This window comes from Rutilus rutilus, assembly GCF_951802725.1.
Source record: "Rutilus rutilus genome assembly, chromosome: 9".
NCBI classification, from domain to species: Eukaryota; Metazoa; Chordata; class Actinopteri; order Cypriniformes; family Leuciscidae; genus Rutilus; species Rutilus rutilus.
Genome location: NC_140223.1, coordinates 29,465,650 through 29,487,480, shown reverse-complemented (window position 1 = coordinate 29,487,480; position 21,831 = coordinate 29,465,650). Strand labels below are relative to the sequence as shown.

Below are 21,831 nucleotides of genomic sequence, written 5' to 3'. Positions count from 1 at the left end.
AAATTTCTAACTTTCATTCATGGGGATAACATGGATAATTTGACATGGTTTAGTGTAAGACTTTTGCCCAAATTTTGGAAAATGCAGTTTTAAAAGTAAAAAAAAATCACTTTAACCAGTAGATGGCTGCAGAGCTCTAAAAGTACTAAAAGTTTCAAACTAAAAGACATCTTTTCACAAGTTTTTCCAGTTAGATTCATATCTACATATAATGAAATCACAATTATAACAATAAAAGTTACTTTTTGTCAAAGTTTAGCAGTTTTTGTACTGAAAAAAAATCAGTTTTTCAATAATGTTACATTATGATTAGAATCAAACCTGATCAGGATGTTACAAAGAGAAAAGTTGGAGTTTTTAGAGTTTATCATTTATTTCAAACATCTGTTTTTCATATAATGTGCCACTTCATTTCTGTCTGTGTGTTCTGTGTTGTTTCTGATTTTGAGGATGAATTTTGTCCATTGATTAAATTAATTTGATTCTAATCATAATATAACATTACTGAAAAACAGATTTTTTTTTTCAGTACAAAAAGTGCCTAAACTTTGACAAAAAGTAACTTTTATTATTATAATTGTGATTTCATAATATGTAGATATGAATACAACTGGAAAAACTTGTGAAAAGATGTCTTTCATTTAGTCAAAAAGCATATAGTGGTGCTCTGCAGCCATCTACTGGTTAAAGTGATAATTTGTTACTTTTAAAACAGCATTTTCCAAAAGATGGGCAAAAATCTTACACTAAACCATGTCAAATTATCCATGTTATCCCCATGAATGAAAGTTAGAAATGTGGGTCAAAAAGACCCTCAACAGCGCACAATGGTTAAAGCAAATGGATTTGTTGTTTGTTGTGTTTTCATATTCAAGAGATTATAAGCTAGATGCAGTTTTTTTGGGTCTGCATCAAATGTTCTTCGACTTTTATACATAATAAATTTGTTTATGAATTAAGATTGATCTGTTGAAAGCAGTTATTTTGAGATAAATGCCAAATGTTCTCCTCCTATTCATATTTTACATTGAGGGGGTGCATACAACATATTTGCCCACCGGCAACTATAGTTGCCGCACATTCAAATATGATTTTCAAGAAAGAAAAAAAAAACCTGGGGAAAATAAATGCAGAACATGTTCACATAGGACACTATTAACAGGATTATATGCATGAAACCATTCAGAAAAATTTGGCCACAAATGGGAAGGCCTAACTACTTGATAGTGAAGATATTAGCAAAGCTAGCCTTCAGAAGCCTATGTGTTCTCACAGACATTTCTGGCAAGGAAAGTACATTTAAGCAAGGAAAGTACAATCTTACGCTACCGGAGGATCGAGGAGGCCTAATGTAAGGCCTACAGCTTAGAATGTCACGGGCATCAGTTCGGGCAGTGCTTTGACTCAAAGGGAGCATACTCAACCATCCCAAATGGGAGGGAGTAACTAATCTGTCTCTACCTGAGCCTGGGTCGTGAAAGGTGATTAACAACAAGCTATGGGTAGCAAAGTACTCTAATTAATGACCCTAACAAGGGGAGCACTATCAGCATGACCCTGAAGGATGTATCAGGGTCGCGGCCTATTATCTTGTATTTTACAAGACATATTTATATTCTCTACTAAACCCAAGGGAATGGAGGCCTCAGTAAGTGGCTAACGGCATTCAACCTTATGACTTGAATTATTTTATTCAAGGGGCTCAGAAGAAAAATCCTTTTTCAACTTAAGGCCTTGCTGCCAGCTACTACACTCAATGCTGTTAAGGGTGGAGGCCTGAGCACACAGCTTCTTACTCTCTAGAGAGAAAGACCTGACAACGCCCATTAGATATCTGCATGGGATGCTTTTTGAAGGTAGCCTGCTACCTATGCTGCTATCTACCCTGTTACATCACAAGCATTTTTACCTAATGCAAAAGGCGGGCCTTGTCCAGAAGAATCTTGTAGTAAGAGGAGACCAGTACAAGGAAAAACTAGTTTACAGGAATACAATCTCCTGATGGTCTAAGGAACCTACACTCAGATACTGAGAGGCTTGAGGCGAGAATGCTTAGCAGACCGCCACCAAAAAATCCTAGATACTAAGCCTAAGCCAGATATCGAGGCGGCCCCATGAGGGCCGACACACGAATATTACATGTCTGATGTTCAAAGCTATAATCTCAAAACGACTTTCTAAAGTGAGAGGAGAACTACTGCTCTAGAATAAGGTGGCTATCAAGGTGGCCCGACGAGGGCCTCCCTTGATTTTGTGGTTCTATCTGGAGCTTGACAGAGCGGTGGCCTCAGTAGAAAAACTCGAGATAGGGAGGAAGCCATCTCATGCAGAAATGTCTGTTTGATGGTCGGATGAAGGTGGCATGACTAGAAATTTTTTCATATAATAAGGCCAACCTGTCCACTACCACAGATTGGCACTACCCACTATATAAGCCTGACGACGCTAAATCAGAGGAGGCCTATGGGAAGGGTATGCATAGCCTACCTATATATGGAAACTTCAGGGCCCTATTTTTATTCTATAAAAAAACCTACCTAACACACCCCTTAATACTGTCTAACAGGGAACCGAGTTCTACTGTTCAACCTTACTAAAAAACTCTTGTAAAGGGAGGAGACCTACAGAGCTCAACCTGCTGCCTGTAGAGTGATGGCCTAAACGATATTCACAAAATGGAGGCCTATCACCATAAAAAGCTTGAAAGAGCACACTTGCTACCAAACGACGCCAGACCTACAGAAGGGTTCTAAATTGAAGGAATCACTCATCACAGGTCCAGCCTCAGGGCTGATGCAAGAAGCGCCTGGGGGTGAGGAAGTGTGCAGATTCGGACCACAGTGTTATGCAAGATTTAATGCAACTGAGTGCGCCCTCGCTTCTCTGAACTTTCACATCACCATCTCGACGGAGGTGCCGAAAAGTTCAGAAGGCAACACTGGTGCATCGAGAAGAAAAGCTTTCTTTCTCCCCAGTGTCATCCAGTTCAACCACAGATGCCTCTCTCTGGCCACCATTGCCACAATCGAGTTCGTCCGATCGCGGCGGCTATTTGTTTGCTGGCCCAGAGAGCTAATCTGTAGTGCATTCACTGTGTCCGGGGAAAGACCCTGACCTTGGTCCAAATCTTTCAGCAGATCAGTGTGGTATGCTTGCAACACAGCCATTGTCTGTTTTTCTTACACGAACACTTCGCTTCACTTCAGAAGACCTTTATTAACCCCTGCAGATCTGTGTCAAGCACTTTAATCATGAATAGATGTGCTTTAATGCACTTCCAAAGTCAAACAGCCATTCACTCCCATTATCACCTTGGAAGAGCCAGGGCATTTTTTTATATATAATTCCGATTGCATTCGTATGAAAGAAGAATGTTATATACACCTGGGATGGCTTCAGGGTGAGTAAATCATGGGCTAATTTTCATTTTTGGGTGAACTATCCCTTTAATTGTGGTGCAAACTAACATGGCGGCGCCCGTCGTGCATTATTCTGTAGATCAACATTATAAAGGTTTTTAAGCAACAAAACACATATATTTCACCTACATATTTATTATATTCGGAATATCAGATGATATAGTTCATGATATAGTTAACAAGTTTGTGATTATTTTGAATAAAAAAATCTAAATAAAAACAATACATCTGTCATACAGACATATTGTAGCTGTGGTGTGTCACATGACAAGCATGATGCATCGCCATGGAAATAAGATGATACGTTCTAAAATAATGGTCACCTTAAAAAACTCTTAAACGTAAACAAATTTTAAACTTACGTGCAAAAGGGTAAACACTCAGGAAGGCAGTATTATTCTGTGTTTTACCACCCCAAAAGTTGGCACTGCAGACAATTTCATCTTTCTCTTCATATCCAGTTAGAATGAAGGTCACATCGGACACTGTTTCCCAGACGCCTCCACCCATGTGATTGTGGCTGATAGTTTCGCGGGCTGTTGGGACGCTCCAGTTGATATTGGGAGGGTGAGAGGAGCATGTGTGGTTGACTGAGCATTTGACGGTGACGCGTGTCCCGGGATCGATGTCTTCAGGGAGAGATGACATCACAGGTTTGTCAGGAGAAGCTTTTTAACAAGAAACACAAAGATGTTATATTAGTTCTGGGAGGTGATGAATGAATTACACTTGGTGTAAATGCAACCTTTCACAAGTATAAGTACAAATCCTCACCCTGCATTGTAACGAACACACAGTTGTTGTTGAAACTGTATTTCTTGTTTTCTTTTTCTGCTGTGAAGCAGAATGGCCCGTTGTCATGAGTTTGCACATTATCCATCTCCACAGTACAGTTCTGTTCATCCGGGTTTCCCAGGAGCCTTGTGCGGCCTTTGAAGTTGTCTAAGATGTTGCCCGTATTAGTGTGGAACATGTAGCCATCATTTTTGGTGACCCAAAGAAACTGGAGGCCGGTGACATATTCCTTTTCCATCTTGAAACGGCACGGTATTACCACACAGGAACGAGTCAACGCTGTGATCTTGAGCATCACCTCCGCCTGATTTTGGGCTAAAATTACATATGATCCCATATAATTAATGAGTTAATTAATGGGATTTATCGATATTACAGAACTGAAAGTATAATTGTTTATTAATAATTATGAGCGCAGAACAATAGTATAAATATGAGAGTAGCGTAAGGTCGTGAGTCCACCAAAGCCAGCATATTTTTTCAATTGTTTTAAATGGGAGCGCCGCATATTGAAAAATACCAGCAGTGTGACGTGGTGCTGAGCGTCTATAGGCTTTATGCCGAACGACACATGAACAAACAGGACAACTGGTCTCATAGCATCACCTTGCTGGAAAAAGTGTTAACAGCAGTACTAACTGAGAGCGATATCAATAGACTTTTAAGGTAATCAGCTAACCTAGCCAGTTCTTTTTATGATTGTTTTTTTTTATTTTTTATCTGATTTAAAGGTTATTGAGAAGAAGATAAAAAATGTTTAGCTATCAATCTGCATTATGCTCATATTTGCTCACTCCTTTGAAGGTATCTTGAATAAAACAATGATGCATTCTGCACTGGATGCCAAGAGTTGAAAAATGTTCAACTTTGGGTAAAGCACAGCGCTCATCACTGTCACTTTTTACCCAGCCATCCAATCACAGTGGAGGAAGGGCAGGACAAATACAACACGACCAACCATCACATCTTGCTTGTTCAATGGCAACAGACGACAACAACAAACAAAACAATGGAACAAATCATTTAAATTAGATAACACTTCTGTGAACATTCCGGGTCATAGCACCAAAAAGTCTCAACTGAATAAAACACTGCACCACTGAAGTGCTCTCAAGCGCCCGCAGCAAGGTGATTTCAGAAGAGCGCCTGGTGTTTTGGCTAAAAACTCTTTGTGTGGAGAACACTTCTGATACTCTGTAAAAGAATGAGTAGAAAACAATAAGTAAAAACATTTTAGGCTGCTTTATTTATGGTTGGTTTTGGTGTTAGTGAAGTGTCACATTTGAGCCTTAGGCTAAAAACATATTAGTATTAAATACAGTAACAAGCCTCATTACTCAAGGTACTGTGCTATTAAACCAGAAGTGTGTCCGAAATCGCCCACTATACCCTTAAATACGGCACTATTTGAGTGGACAGACATTTGTAGTGGTGTCTGAAACCATAGTGGATATTATCGAGTGCACTCTTTCAATCCCACAATGCACCACAATCACAAGTGCACAACGCTGAAAGGATAAAAAATACGTCTCTGGGTTATGTATATTACCTGGTTCTCTGAGAATGGGAACGAGACACATGTCATGGTGTTGACGCAATGGAAACGTCAATACCCAAGCCGCCATACTGAGAGTACAGGAATGAGTTAACCCGAGAGGATTTAAGAGGTCTGGACAGGTCTGGACAACGGGACACCAGGACATGTTTCTCCACTGAAACCCCTTTAATTTGGTTGTGGCAAGATGAAATGACGGCCACATTAACCTTAAGGGTAGTGGGAGTCAGCTGAGAGATAATCTTGAAGAAACTCTGGGCAACCAACTGGGCAATCAAGCTAGGCTAAGATAACATTGCTCACGCATGATGAGAAAAGATACCATTTAAGAGCATACAGCTTTCTAGTAGAGGGAGCCCTAGCCTTTACACTGTAAAAAATTTCTAACCTCCCTAACTCAAAATTTTCTAGTGACTGATAACATCTAAATTTTTCAATTGGCCCAAGTGAAATTCTGTAAATTTCAATTGGCCCAAGTGAAAATCTGTAAATTTAATTTTATAATTTACAGAATTTCACTTGGGCCAATTGAAAAATTTAGATGTTATCAGTCACTAGAAAATTTTGAGTTAGGGAGGTTAGAATTTTTTTACAGTGTAGGATGGTATTAATAACAGACCAGAATCTATGAACTGGATCTCTGGTTGGGGGTGAAAGACTGTCCCCCGAGCCTGGGACAGAAGGTCCCTCCTGGTTGGAATCTCCCATGGGGAGAGCCTCTCCCACAGAACTCCCTATTTATTTAAATGAGGAAATACAGAAATCTCAAAACCTTCCAAACTAACATTTAAATAATATATTTCAAGTCTGCAATACAATCTGACATGAACTATCTAATAAATGTTGTTTCTTATGATTAAAAAACAGTGTATTCTCATTTCTGTATACACATAATTCTGTGAACCATTCAACTCAGATCAAGCACTGTTTGTGCAAACTTTACAACAAGGCATAATTTGGAATGTCTTTAGTTATCAAGTTTATTAAATAAAAAACAGATAAGATACCACTATAATAAAGAGACATGGAGAGATCACATATGTTGATTTAAAAATTGTGCTTTCCCCTGTTGTTTGGTTTCATGGAAACAGACACCAGTGATTTTGCCAAGAGATCTCTTATTTATTTGGTTTATAAGACATAGGAGGAAGAGACAATGGACCAAGCGAAGGTCTTAATTCAGCTTCTCAGTCACCTTCTCTACATTTCCATCTCTTCCTGATTTTCAGACAAAAGGGTTTGGTTTTTTATACCACTGACCAAGGAAAAAAAACTACATCTCCATAGGAACACATGCATTACCAGAGGAACATATGGTTTCCATTAACGTTGGAATGTATATCCTTATGCTATGCTTGGTGAAAAACACTGCATATACATTTCAGTCTCTCCAGCACACATTCAAAGTCCAAAGTCTCCCTAAGTCTCTCCCACATATTCACAAAATACAATGAGTACAAATAATTATGAATGTATATAAAGAGTATAAAAGAGATACATAATACTACTGATTATGAATATTAATGAAAAGTAATAATAATACTAAAAAACAACATTAAACGATGAAATTTGAATCTTCAACATACATCATACATGATGCTGATAATTTACTCACGTTGTACACGTAAAGCAACAGAGGTTTCATTGTTTCCTCCAGAAAATTTTGCAGTGCAAATCAATTTCTTCCCATGGTCGTCTCTTGAACCCAGAAAGGTTATGGTGGAATAGGTAACCCGATTTAAACCAGAAAGTGTGTTGCTCCTCGTTGAGATCTGCATGTTCTCATAGTTCCATGTGATGGTTGGAGTCTCTCTCTGGCAGGAGTGATAGACGGAACAAGTGAAGTTCTTTGCGACGCCCTCTGTGACTTCTGCCAGTTCAGGCTCAATCGTTATTTTATCATGAACACCTGAAATTAAATTGAGATCTTGAAATAGGTTCAAATGTGACATTTAAATAGAACTTATCAATAACACACAAAGCAGTTTATATGTGTGTTTACTCACATTTAGCACTTTTGTCTTTTGTAGCTGTCACTGTTTTGCCACCATAATATGTTACAGAACAATTAATAGTCAAGCTTTCTGCTTTTACGACACTTGTGCGTGTCAGGGTGATTTTCCACAGGCCGTCTTTAATCTCCTCCTCCTTTATTTGGTCAGTTCCTTCAGTACCACTCAGAATGATGTCTGGTTTGCTGTATGGACACGTGTGGAAAGCCGAACATAATACTGTAATGTTGTCACCCGTCCTTTCACCTCCATAAATATTGATGCTCGGCTGCTGTGGACTTGCTATAATTCACAGACACATTATACTTAGTACTGTACATTATATATATTTTTTTTATATACTATATGTAATACAGTAGCTCCAAAATGTAATTGGACACTTAAAATGTCTGAATTTCATTGCATTAGATAAAAACAGAGTGGCTTCTGCAAACAAATGATACTAGAGTGTTTTTTTTTTTTTTTTTAACTAACTTTGTAACCTTTTTTTGAGCCACTTTTTAATTATTTTTAACAAACTTGGGTCATTTTTTAAGGATGTATGAAATCAGTTCCTCATGTCATGTCAGCAGTATAACCAACAGTAGGGCTGCACGATAGCTAATGATCAAAATGATAATATGCACAATTATTTTGCTAAAAATAATAATGACTATTAATCACAATTATTGTCATTTCAGAAACTTTGAATATTATTGGACTTTCACATCAGCACAAATCAAGAGAGGCATGGTTTATTTCACCTATTCTTAACCATAGGGCCGCGGCCCACGCTTGGGCCGCGAGCGCCACCTGGAGGGCCGCAAATTTTTTTACGTTTTTCACCTGTGGGCCGCGAGGGCCGCGGGACCAAACAAGTTATCAATTGAAGACACCAGAATGACCACTGTTATCCATGAGACAGTTACAGTACACCATCCCACCACTAGTGGCAGTAAATTAATGTCTCAGTCAGGGGCCGATCACACCTAACGCGTTTTTCAGGTTCGAAAACGCGAGGTGCACAGCACTTACGGTGCGTGTCCACTGGCACGGTGCGAGCGGAGCGGAGTGAGCGTTTTCAATTCATTCCTATGGAAGTTGAGCTTCACGCTTGCGCAGTGCATTTTGGGATTGCCAGCGGACCGGAGAAAGCGTTGAGAGCGACCGAGAGCGTCAAAAAGGTTGAGACGGTTGAGACCGAGACACTTTGCTTGTTATGATACGGAATATCCGCAAAAGTCTTACTAGTATCTAATTTCACACATATTTTGTTTCTGTGTTGAGTTTATATTAAAATGTATATTAAATACTATATACTAATACTGTATACTATATTAAAATTCTCTGGCTCTTGATTTTGTTCCGTTATTATGCTTGTTGTTATCTGTTGACGTTGTACAAGCAGAATCATGTGGCGGACGCGGTTGGTCAGTGTGGTATTAGTCCCGCCCCTCCTCCACTGTGATTGGACGGTTGGGTAAAAAGTGACAGTGATGAGCGCTGCGTTTTACCAAAAGTTGAACATTTTTCAACTCTCGGCGCACAGTAAAAAACGCCGAACGCTCAGCGCTTCAGCGTGAAAAAGACGCTCAGCGCCTCGTTACGCTCATGGCGTTTTAAAAACGCGGTGCTCCCATTGAAAGCAATTGAAAAAACACGCCAGCCGCGAGTAAAAACGCTTTGGTGGACACACGGCCTTACACAGAACGAGCAATGCGCTGCGTTTTTTATGTTGCTAGGCGACCACTGTAACAGCTGTCCTGTCAGTCAAGTAAACGTCAAATCAGCCTTTTATTAACTTTATTTACTTTCTGTTAACATTGTGGTAGTTACGGTTCGTGAAGTCGTTAAGCTCCTGGTAACCCGCGAGAGGCCGAGAGCACCACAAGTTTATCCTCCATCATCGCACTCTCCGGGCATTCAAGAAACTGTAGCTTTCATCACTAAAACGGAAGGCCCGCCTCTCCATTCATGCGATTGGACAGTGGAAAAAAAAAGCGATGATGTCAGACGTTTTTATTCGCTCGGAGTTGCTTTTTTTTTCAACTGCAAAAACGCGAGGCGCATAAACAGCGCGCAGAACGCTCGCTGCCATAGGAAACCAATTGAAAAAAGGCGCCTCTCATTGCAAAAAACGCGTCAGGTGTGATCGGGGCCTAAGCATTCACGATATGCAGATTATGCAGATTATAAAGCTATATATTTTTTTTTTCATTTGCACTTTATTTCAATTTTCATTTACAACTTATTTATTTAATTTGAAAAATATTATTTTGAATTTATTTATTTTAGCAACACATTTTATTGTTTTTATTTTATTTATAAACATTTTCTATTTTTTTGTAAGTATAATTTGTCAAATCTAACTGATTTTTGTGCCTGACTTGAGCCTTTAAATTTGTTCTTGATGCAGATTGATTTGTTCCATGAATAATTGTATGTGAAGGTTTACATACACATGAATAATAAACTGTTAAACTGCAAGTGGATCTCATTTAGTTATTGAATACAAATCAAACCAAGGGTGAGATCAATAAACCAATACAGTGCTAATATCTGAATGGGCCCTGGGCCACTTTGTACTGTAAAATTTGGGCCCCGACATCAAAAAGGTTAAGAACCCCTGGTTTATTTGACCTCATCTGGCAAACAGCAAAAATATGTGTGTGAAAGAAAACAGACTGGCTGTGTTACAGTTTCATTTGAGCAAAATATCGCAGTGGAAATTGCCAATTCCTACTTACATGTTTGCCTGTGCTTTCAGATCAATAGCACTTTTTTCTCAGTTCAGAAAGAGCACCCCATACTACAGAAACGCAAAAACCATGGGGAATTTCACCAGCTGATTCAGGAGCTCCGCCTGGACAATGGGAGGTTCAAAACCTATTTCAGAGTGGACAAGGACCAGTTCGATTATATTTTAAGAAAAGTTGGCCAAAGCATTAGTAAACAGAGCTTCTGCCGTGAAACTATCTCTACTGCGCAACGGCTCTGCATTTGTCTGCTGAGGAGAAAAGGTAAGCAAGCCGATTGGTTGGTTATTGTCACGTGACCTGCGGTGCACTTGCGGCATTCTGAAAAGTTGAGATGTTTTTATCTCGATGCGGCGCGGACGCGCTTGGAAAAAACGAGCGCGTCGCACCGCGACCGCGTCGCTTCCATTATGAGCGCGCATACCGCGCGGCTACATTTGAAATAACGAACTTGCGCGCGCAAAAGACGCGATATGTGAGCGGCCCCTTAGTCTTCCTCACCAGCAGGTGGTGCACGCGAGTGTTGACAAAGACTAGAGCAACAGGTGAGAGAGTCATTCATTCATAAAAACGGATTTACAGAAATGGAGCAAGTGGTAAGTATTTCTGATGATCAGGGCCAGTATATATATATATACATATATATATATATATATATATATATATATATATATATATATATATATATATTGTTATGGCCTATTGTAAAAGCTGATAAAGACACAAAAGATGTGTTTACATTTAAGTCTTAACAGTTAGTTTTGCTCAAAGCAGCTTTTCTTGTAGGCTAAGCAACTTTCTCTACTGTGAACGAGATTATAATGTTATTCCCCGATGCTGATGTACAGATAAAACGTTAAATATGACATAGTAGAGATATATTTCTCTCTGTTGTTTCGTTTTCTTAATTTTATATCACGCGCTGTGCTGCAGAACTGGAGATTCCCTCAATACATCATTCTCCAGGATTCCCCTGCGGTCAGGACACTTAATGCTTAATGGACTAATGCAGTGATATAAAAGACCAAACTCGCACCTTATTGGGGATGTACTAGATTGGAAGAGGCAAGAGGACTCAGAATAAGAACGTAACACGCAAAGTTTCACGCTAAGCAATTCCCACTGAAATACTGGCGTAAAGTTGGCTTGACACTGGATATTCGCACATTTAGGGACCATCTCTAAAGTTGCATACGACATTGGTACACACGTTTCTAACTTCAATAGCATTTGAAGAGAATGACTTACAGTCATAAAACCAACTGTACTTCCATAGACAACCAGGAAGTGTTCAAGACCTTTTTTCTTTATTTTGAACAAAATATCTGTTGCCTTAATTTCATGAAGTGTTTGATTGATATTGTTTATTAATTTTTTTTTTTTTTTTTTAAACATATAAGACATGTACAAATGTCTTTACTTATTGGGGCAAATTGTCTGGCCTTTATTTTTAAATGTTATTTTAACAAACTGATTAGAAGAAAGTTAATTTGGGAATTTACATACCGTCGACAAGGATTGTAGAGTTGACATCATAAAATGCAAAGGTGCGCCATCCAACATTTTCAGGGTCAATCCATACATATATTTTTTCTCCATGGTGGGAATATTCCAGGTTTTTGATCAGCAGACTGCAATCCCAACTTGAGTTCACATATAAATCAGTTTTTCCTCTAAACTTCTCAATGACATCATCTGCATGTAACGGATCATAAACTAAAGGATAACCTCTAGAGACCCACTGATAGCACACAACTCTACGTGGGTCTTTGGGTGGATACGATGTGTAAGAGAAAGAACATGGTATAACCAGACAGGAACCTTGGAGACCATGAATGTCTTTCGGCATTTTCACTTCCCATGCTAAAGTATCAAACAGCAGAACACCTGTGGGACAAAAGTCAAGAAGAGTCATTAATGGCTGTTTGTTCATTGAAGCTGTTCATTTTTAGAATTTCATTTCACTCTTATTGTTTTCTGTTAGTACACTTTTTCGGACATTATACACAAAACGTAGTAGTTTGAGACAGAATATTCATCTCTCCGTGACTACGGAAAACATATAAGAAGCCATACTATTGGGATTTTTTTTGTTAATTGTCTTTTGATCTCAACATAAACGTTCTTCTCTTGGTATCTCGACTAAATTTCCTTGAGAAAGCACATTGATCACCATTTAACTGATGTCAGTTGTGACATATACCAACATGTGTCAATCCCTCTGTAAGCCTGCAGGCGTACTGTTTCCTCGAGTTGGTGAGCAATGAAATTGACTGCATGTTCTGTCACGAGAGTGTCTATGATTTAAATTTACATTTTACATTTAGTCATTTAGCAGATGCTTTTGTACAAAGCGACTTACAATTTAGGACTAAATTAAGCAAGTCATCGTGAAGAGGCAAAAACAATGCAAGAAGTGCTCAAAATACAAAGTTCAGGCATTGTTCAGAGTAGAATAAGCCCGATAAGGGAGGATTAAAGGAAAAGTAAAGAAATGTTTTTCTTGTTTTTTTTTTAGGTTAAGTGCTCATGGAAGAAATGAGTTTTCAGTTGTCTGAATGTTGTCAGGGATTCTGCATTCCGGATGAGGGTGGGGAGAGCATTCCAACAGTATGATGATAATGTTGTAGTTTCCTTCTGACTACTTCAGCTTCAGTGAGTCAGAGTAAAAATGTATTCACTCTTCCGCAGTAGGTTTGCAATTAGAAATAACTCTTTTCATTTATAGTCTAAGCCTATTTATAGTCTAAGCCTAAAAACTTTTAGGTCTATGTATTCATGACAATTATACTGAATTTGTATACTAGTAGGTGATCTGTGTGTTGTAGTTTTTAGGAAGCATTCATCTTGTTTGTAGTTCTTTGATATCGCCACCTTGAAGGCACATGTATTTCCTACCCTCAACAACGCCCTCGAAATGCCACACAGACACAATTTACATGGTCTTTACATTTTACAATTTTACATTTTACAACACTACATGGACTTTACATGGTCTTTACAATTTACATGAAGCTAATGCTTCTGCACATTGGTTTGTGGGTTTGACTGTTTCTTTCAAATGTTGATTGAATTGAGGATATTAATGTCTGTTTTATAGCGTTATATTATTTTATTCCTGAATAAAACATGAATACGCCTGTGAGTGTGAATCAGACGAAATTTATAATTCGGTTTTGACTGCTATGTGTAGGTTAAAGTTTTCCCTCTATTTGTAAGATTTTGGGAATGTGCTATTTGATTCCACTAATTAGACTAACCTGGAAAAAGCCTCAATTTATGCACATTTCTGTTCAATTATATTATTAATTTCATATAAACTTTTATTGTGACACAACATAACCAAAGCATGCCTAAAAGAGAAAAACAGACACTATACCTTGGAAAAGTAAATGAAGTAACAGCTGTGCTTTCATGTTCCTTGGTCAATATAAAGACAAAATCCAAAGTTAAATAAATGAATTTCCATTATTATGTGCAGCATCGTTCAACTCTAGTTTAAAACTGAAATATTTAAGTTTTTCATAGTCTTCTAAAGCACTTTAACATGCTACATACTTTTTAGTAGTTATCTGTAGAGGATTGGGAAAATAACCTACTTGCAAGAAGAGAAAAAGGAAAAGGAAAAGGGTGTTTCCATAAAGCTCAGAACATTTGTTGCTGTGAGGCTCACGCCCACCAAGATGAAAAAATATTTCCTTGGTCTTATCAAATGTCACACCAATGCAGTTATATAGTGACATCAGTCAAATATAGTATTTTCTGACAAGAAACATCACCATTTGTGACTGACAAGAGGGTCTGTTTCAAGATACAAAGTACAAAACGTGTTACACGGCTAGTTTTTAATTCTGAACCTACTGCATATTCTACAGACTTACTGGTTTACTAATAAAATGTTCTTACAGTTTTAATGAATTACTGTAGTTGACCTTTGACCTCTAAATGGCCTCTTGTACACAAAGGTCTCTCCCTTCAGGCCCATAGGCCCACATAGGCCTATATTATGATCACATGCAGTGGCGTGCACAGACCTCCTCCGGGGCAGGGCCGGAAGGACCAAAAAGGGCACTTTTTTTTAAAAAACATTTATTTTTAAAATAAATCACCTGTATTTAAAGCAGTATCCGTCTGTCTGTTGTGTTTTATATATTTGAATGACTTCCTCACAATTATTTGGAATATCTCACTCGATGGAGAGCAGCAGTAGGTCAGAGAGCCTCTCTCGGAAATGATGATAATATAACTAATTATTATTTACTTTACCAAACAAAACAGAGAATCAAGTCGGTAATTATGAGGAATTCATGTTTAGTTATGTTGATGTTATAAATTGTAGGCCTATGTATTCAATAAAGTGTTAGCTATCATGAAATCAGTAACAATTTACAATAAGGTTCCATTAGTTAAATTTATTAACATGAACTAATAATGAACTACACTTCTACACAATTTATTAATCTTAGTTAATATTAATTTCAGCATTTACTAAAACATTATTAAAATCAAAAGTTGTATTTGTTAACATTAGTTAATGCACTGACTGTGACATAACATGAACAAACAATTAAAAGTTGTATTATTATTAACTAAGATTAACAAATAGGCCTATACAGTGGCCTAACAAATGTTTAGTTTAGTTTAGTTTCAGACACAATTGAGCTAACAAACAACAGCACAGTCTGAAACAGGTGTAGGCTGAAGCTCTTGCTTATACTGCCTACCTTTTTAAAACATCTCATATTTTAATAAAAAAAAATAAAATAATAATTATTGTCTTACATCATTATGTTGACAAACAAATATAAACAGAAACAGAATACAAAAACATTAGTATTTCCTATGCAATACCATTGCACAATCCGAATACAAAAGCAGCTTGTTCATTTATCATTCTTTAAATGGTTTCATATAGTTTCAGTGCATTATTTTTAAATAGTTTATTTAACTTATTAAGTGCCCCACATATTTTTAATTCCTCATGACAGCTATTCCATAGATTTACACCTTTAACTGAAATACAATGGTATTTTGCATTGGTCCTATGTTCTTTTTAAATTGTACAAGTTCCCCTTAAGTCATGTTGGCATTCTCTTTCTGTGAACAACCCTTGGATACTTTCTGGCAATTGATGATTTTTTACTTTGTACATGATCTGTAATGTTTTTAGTTGTTTTGCTCATGATAAGTTAATGTTAGTTAATATGAATAATAAACAAATAAACCTTATTGTAAAGTGTCCTATGAAATCAAAGATATAAATTCCTTACAAATTAGAGCTGGACATGGACTTTTCCTTGGACATTAAATTTCCTTTCACTAGATGTATTTCCCCAAGCTAATAACACTTGCTATGGCCTGGACAAAAACGAATGACACTGGCTACGTTTACATGCAGCCAATAACCCGTTCAAAACCGGGATATTAGCAATAACCCGGTCGTGCACGGCCATGTAAACACCGGCAAAAACCCGGATATGCTCATATCCCGGTTTTTAAAAACCCGGATATTACCCCTGGGGTACCCCTTTTCTAACCCGAATATTTGGTCATGTAAACGCGTATCGGCATATCCCCATCAAAAGGAACATTGATTTGTGTTCTGCGCATGTTCTATTCGCAAGGAATCTTGGTCTTTTGAGTAGAGACGGCGCATACAGAAACCCGCGTGCAGTATACCGGAAGTAAACAAGAAGAGGTTAACATGGCGAGACGCAGCACAGCAACACACTTTTGGAGCGAGAAGGAAAGCGCAAACAAAGGCGATCGCTATCTGCCCCGAACTATTCATTATCCGGGTGCTGCTGCTGTTGTTGTTGTCTTTGGATACAGGAAGAAGAATTGGAAATGACGCATATTGCGTCTTAAGGTTGTCCGTACGTCCTGACGCTAACCGTGCGTCGCCGTTTACATCGGGATATTCCCAACTGATTACAAATTCCATGTATACAGGAGTAACTCTCTCTGCTCACGCATGTAAACGGGTTATTCCGAATGTTTCAGAAACCCAAATAGTGACCCTAACCCGACCATAACCCGGATATTGGCTGCATGTAAACGTAGTCACTGACTACGTTTACATGCAGCCAATAACCCGTTCAAAACCGGGATATTAGCAATAACCCGGTCGCGCACGGCCATGTAAACACCGGCAAAAACCCGGATATGCTCATATCCCGGTTTTTAAAAACCCGGATATTACCCCTGGGGTACCCCTTTTCTAACCCGAATATTTGGTCATGTAAACGCGTATCGGCATATCCCCATCAAAAGGAACATTGATTTGTGTTCTGCGCATGTTCTATTCGCAAGGAATCTTGGTCTTTTGAGTAGAGACGGCGCATACAGAAACCCGCGTGCAGTATACCGGAAGTAAACAAGAAGTAGAGGTAAACATGGCGAGACGCAGCACAGCACCACACTTTTTGAGCGAGAAGGAAAGCGTAAACAAAGGCGATCGCTATCTGCCCCGAACTATTCATTATCCGGGTGCTGCTGCTGTTGTTGTTGTCTTTGGATACAGGAAGAAGAATTGGAAATGACGCATATATTGCGTCTTAAGGTTGTCCGTACGTCCCGACGCTAACCGTGCGTCGCCGTTTACATCGGGATATTCCCAACTGATTACAAATTCCATACAGGAGTAACTCTCTCTGCTCACGCATGTAAACGAGTTATTCCGAATGTTTCAGAAACCCAAATAGTGACCCTAACCCGACCATAACCCGGATATTGGCTGCATGTAAACGTAGTCATTGTCAGACTCAGAATGCGGCTGAAATTGAGTTATACTTTTATGATTGTTAAGCATAACTCACATGCTGCCGCAACTTTTACAGTAGCATGGTAGGATAAATGTAACTTTTCCGTATTAGCTTAATGTTACCTGCTGCCCGTGCAGTTTGAAGACTCGCGGCGAACTCCTGCTGTTGCGTACATAGCGCTAAAAAAAAAAAAAAAAAAAAAAAACTCCGCCTACTGCCACTTCACCTCCGCCAAATGCTTCCGCCAAAAAAAATTATATTTAATATTTGTTTGTATTATTATTGTTCGTGGCAATGGTGTATAAGTGCATTGTTATTTATTATAATATTTATTTTAATAATTATTATTATTTACATTTATCAGAGAGGGGCACAATACATTTTGAGACAAAAGGGGCAGGGGCTTGAGCCCCCCGCACCCCCTGTGCACGCCACTGATCACATGCCTTATGACAGTAAACCTTTTTAGAGGGGTATTTTTGACCTCATTTAATCTAACAGTAAGAGGGAGTGATTTCTTTTGACACCCATGTGTTGCTGTAACCCGTTTCATCAAACTCTAACTTCCAGTATAGTTTCAAGAAGGACTTTGCTGTAAAACCAACATCAAAAGATTAATTTCTACTAGATTGCTAATCATCCAGAGGGGCCATTGATGCTTGTAACCCAATGATTGCTGCTTGCGTAGATTGTGTATTTAATTATAGTATGTAGTATATATGATATAGGCTTAGTAATATAGTTTATAGAATGCTTGTTTGCTTTGGTATTGCTTTGGTATTATTTGGTATATTATTTAGCATCGTAAGTAGACGTAGAGCCGATGGTCTCTAGTATGATCAACATTGCTCACAATTCTTTTGAGAAATGCAGCCAAGGACAGCATTTGGCTCTGCAGTGAATAGCACATTACAAGCAAGGAGGTGAAAAGTTAGAAAAAAAGACACAAATAAAATAAAGACAACCAAAGCAACAAATGGTATGTCAACTGAAAGTAACAATAATTATGATTTAATCATATTTAATAGTCAGGTAAAAAAATTTTTTTTTAAATATTTTTTTTAAATCAGCATCATTACATATACAATTTATAATGATACATCAGAGTGTCATGTCCAGGCAGGTGAAGAAGATGAGGTGAGACAAATATGATGTAAAACAGTTTAAACATTTATTAAATAAAACAAAAGAGTGATATCCAATAATGATAAAGAAGGGAAAAAGTGTGCTAATGTAGCCTGGTTAAAACCAGACCATTCTCAGTAGTAACTGAGTTATGGTCTGCAAAGCTTCATTAATAACTCATTTCCAAAGGGGCGTCACCAACGGACGTCGCTCAAATGCCTCTGGGCGCAATTGGATAGACCTAAAACCAATCAGAGAGATCGTCATCGTGTAAAGCCATATGCTGCGTCCCAATTCGCCTAAGCTACACTACGCCATAAAAGTATGTACTCTTTTTGTGAAGAAAATGTATTTACTTTTGAATGTGTAGCAAAAAGTAGGCAAGCTTTGGGACATACTACTTCTTCATCTTTATCGGACGGATCTGTCGCGTGCATCCTGTCACCCTGTCAATCATCTTGTCACAGTTAAAATCCTCTATTAAATCTAATTTAATTTCCTACCATTTCGGAGAGAAATGTAGTAGCACGTTCATCTGCCAGTGGGTCTTTCATGGAGACTGTCCTCATGTGTTTGCAATTTGAATATAATAATGCATTTAAAAGTTGGTGCGCTTCACAATTGGATAGACCTAAAACCAATCAGAGCGATCGTCATTGTGTAAAGCCCGCCCCAACGTTTCTGATTGGTGCCGCGATTTCGACGGATTAGAAATGGGCTTGAATGAGCTCTTTGCCAGACTGCTTGCAGAGCAAATCTAAATTTGCCGGAAGTTGTCTGGGTTTTCCCAGGCTAGTGCTAATGCACATTCAACACTAAAATAACTGAAATAACTAAGGGCAACAAAATAATGACCTGCATATATAACAGGTATGAGATAATCAATGAATCAATGAATCACAATGACAAACAAAAGAAAACATACTTAATAACAAAGGAAACACAGGAAATAATGAAGACAAACTAAAAGTCCTTGAACATGAAACTAAGACAACAGAATGTGACACAGAGCAGTTATTTTCTTATCTAACCTGCCCAACAGAACTTGAATTCCATAGAGAGATGTATATCGTAAAGTAGGGATGTGCAAGACTAGTCATCTAAACGGTACAGCTGCTACTAGTCAACACTGAAAGCAATAGTCAATTACACAAAGGATAAGAGGAAGAGTGACGAGAGAGGAAGACGAGAGAAGACCAGGCCTGGGACTTTTGCGCTCCATTTTATATGGCCGACAGTTGGCTATGAAACACCTGCCGTTTACTTTCATTCATTTATTATTAAATTTCCGTTTACCATTCACTTGTTCCCCCTTCTTCCCTGTGCCTTGAATTTTGATACATTTATATTTAAAATCATTGCAAATATCACATTAAAATAAAAAAATAATATTATATCACATTAAAAACTTGGAAAAATAATACCTTAAGAGGTAGCGGTTAATCTTTTTTTTTTCTCTTGTGTTTTCTTTGTGTCAGTTATGGAGAGCACAGAAATGACCGCTCAAAAGACAAAAAAAGGTGCGGGAGTATTTTGAAATAGAAATAAAACGGAAAAGTTTTATGTAAGCTGTGCCATTTCAAACAGGCATAATTCCACTAGAGCCATGTATAATCATATTCAGGATACGCACGTAGCCGAAGCAAGCATTTGCCCATCGCAAATTCACTTCAACTCTGAAAAAAAATGTCACGGAGTGACAAACCGGAACTTTAAGAAATAGAGCGAGTTCCCTTGGGGAAGCGGTTCTGGCGGGACACCAGGCCGGTTCCGGTGGCCCGTCATGGCCACCCTTGTTGATGAGCGGCAGCTGCAGAGAGTCATCAAGTGGCTATTTCAACGCTCGGCGTGCAGCGTTCAGTGTTCAGTGTGTGTAGCAGTCGACCTCAGTGTGTACGGCAGTCTAAAAGTGCAGTATTGTGGCAGATGGAGAGGAGTGGAACGGCAGTTTGAAGGCACAAGTGTCCTGTGAATTATGGATTGCTGAACGAACTCGATGATCCCTTCGAACTTGTTATCATAGTGGATCTGCCGGCCTGACGAGTTGAGGTGAAGGCATCCTTCTCACATTTTAAGTGGTGTGTATTGCTGTGTCTGACGATTGAAGTGAGCACGTGTGAAGATTTTAAGTGGTTTGATACATGCACGAATATTTGAAAACCTGATGTTGCCAGCACTCTAAAGCTCGGTGGGAGATTGTCCAGCCCGGTGGAGAGCTACGAATTATCGCAAAGAGAATTCCAGGGAGGAAAATGCTGGCGACACAGACGAGCGCGTTCGCGCAGAGTAGGGCGCATTCCAAGCCTTCGCAACTTCTTCATGAAGCTCAGGAAGAAAAGGAGCGGGCTTAGATTCCGGAGAAGTGCGCTCACCAGGGAGGAAGCTACCATCCAGTCGGGTGCGAGAGTGGAGTTCCGGTGCAGACCACTCGAGGCCGTGGCCAGCGCGAGTACTCGCATGAGCTCCTTCTCGATGTTTGCTCTCGTAGTGGGCTTGCGGGCAGGAGGCGCGAGATCCTCGGTGCTCGCCCAGTCCTCGCTGCCTGAAGCTAGCAGAGAGCAGGAATCCTTCTCCCCCGACCCGGCCTCGGAAACGACTTCCTCTGATGAAGCGGCGGCAGACTGCGGGCGCTGAGCATCAGGAAGTGATTCAGGAGAAGCAGGTAAACAGGCGGGCGAACCGGCGAGCTTGGTCGGGCTGGAGCGGGTTCCGGGACCCACTGCGAGCGGCGCTTCTTACGGCGCGGCAGCGCGGCGGGGAATGCAGGCTCTGAGAAGGATGCCAGGCGAGTCCGCAGAGTCACCATCGGCAAAAGCTCGCAGTGAGGGCAGCCGCCGTCAGCAAGCGCGAGCGCTGCATGGTCCTCACCCAAACAGGAGACGCAGATGACATGGCGGTCTCCCTCGGTGAGTGGGGCTCGGCACGAGCCGCATGAAGGCATCTTTAAAAAGACGCAGCTCTTTTAGGGGGTGAGTGTCGCGGGGCGAACACACACACACACGCACAAGAACGGTAGAATAATAGAAAGGATATGGCGTCGGAAAGCGCAGTAGGTACGGCTGTAGAAGGCGGCGTTGGCCAGCCGCTTCGAGGGCTCGTCCCGCTGAAGTGCTTGCCTCAGACGGCGCTTGCTTCCTCGTGATCCAGCGATGTGTGAGCTTCGCTGAAGAGATGAAAATCAAGTGAATCAGCCTTTTCGAGCTCATTATATAGAGGTTAGCCACACCCGTCTCGGCGGGAAATGGCTAGGAGCGCCCTCATTGGCCTGACGTCACCTCAGGCCTCGCTCGATAGGCTTATGCAGTTGCTGCAGAGCAGCCAATGAGCGAGCAAGCCGTCTCGCCATAGCTGAGTACTGCTGCAACGCGCTTTATATGTATGAAAATTAAGGATAATTTTTTGCTTCAGTATTTCGTGAAAAAGAGT

At 39.6% G+C, this 21,831-nt stretch overlaps 1 protein-coding gene across 1 annotated transcript in view; it reads right to left on the bottom strand.

The window, feature by feature from the left end:
* Positions 1-14,141, bottom strand: part of LOC311297058 (sialic acid-binding Ig-like lectin 12) — a 53,717-nt gene extending 39,576 nt beyond the window's left edge. Inside the window, exons 1-3 of the mRNA XM_084419137.1 lie at positions 13,896-14,141; positions 12,023-12,403; positions 7,776-8,063 (exon numbers count right to left, since the gene is read on the bottom strand). Of these exons, the coding sequence (XP_084275263.1) occupies positions 7,776-8,063; positions 12,023-12,403; positions 13,896-13,932 (706 nt within the window). The 5' untranslated portion in view covers positions 13,933-14,141. The remainder of the gene's footprint in view (positions 1-7,775; positions 8,064-12,022; positions 12,404-13,895) is intronic.
* Positions 14,142-21,831: the final 7,690 nt, after the last annotated feature.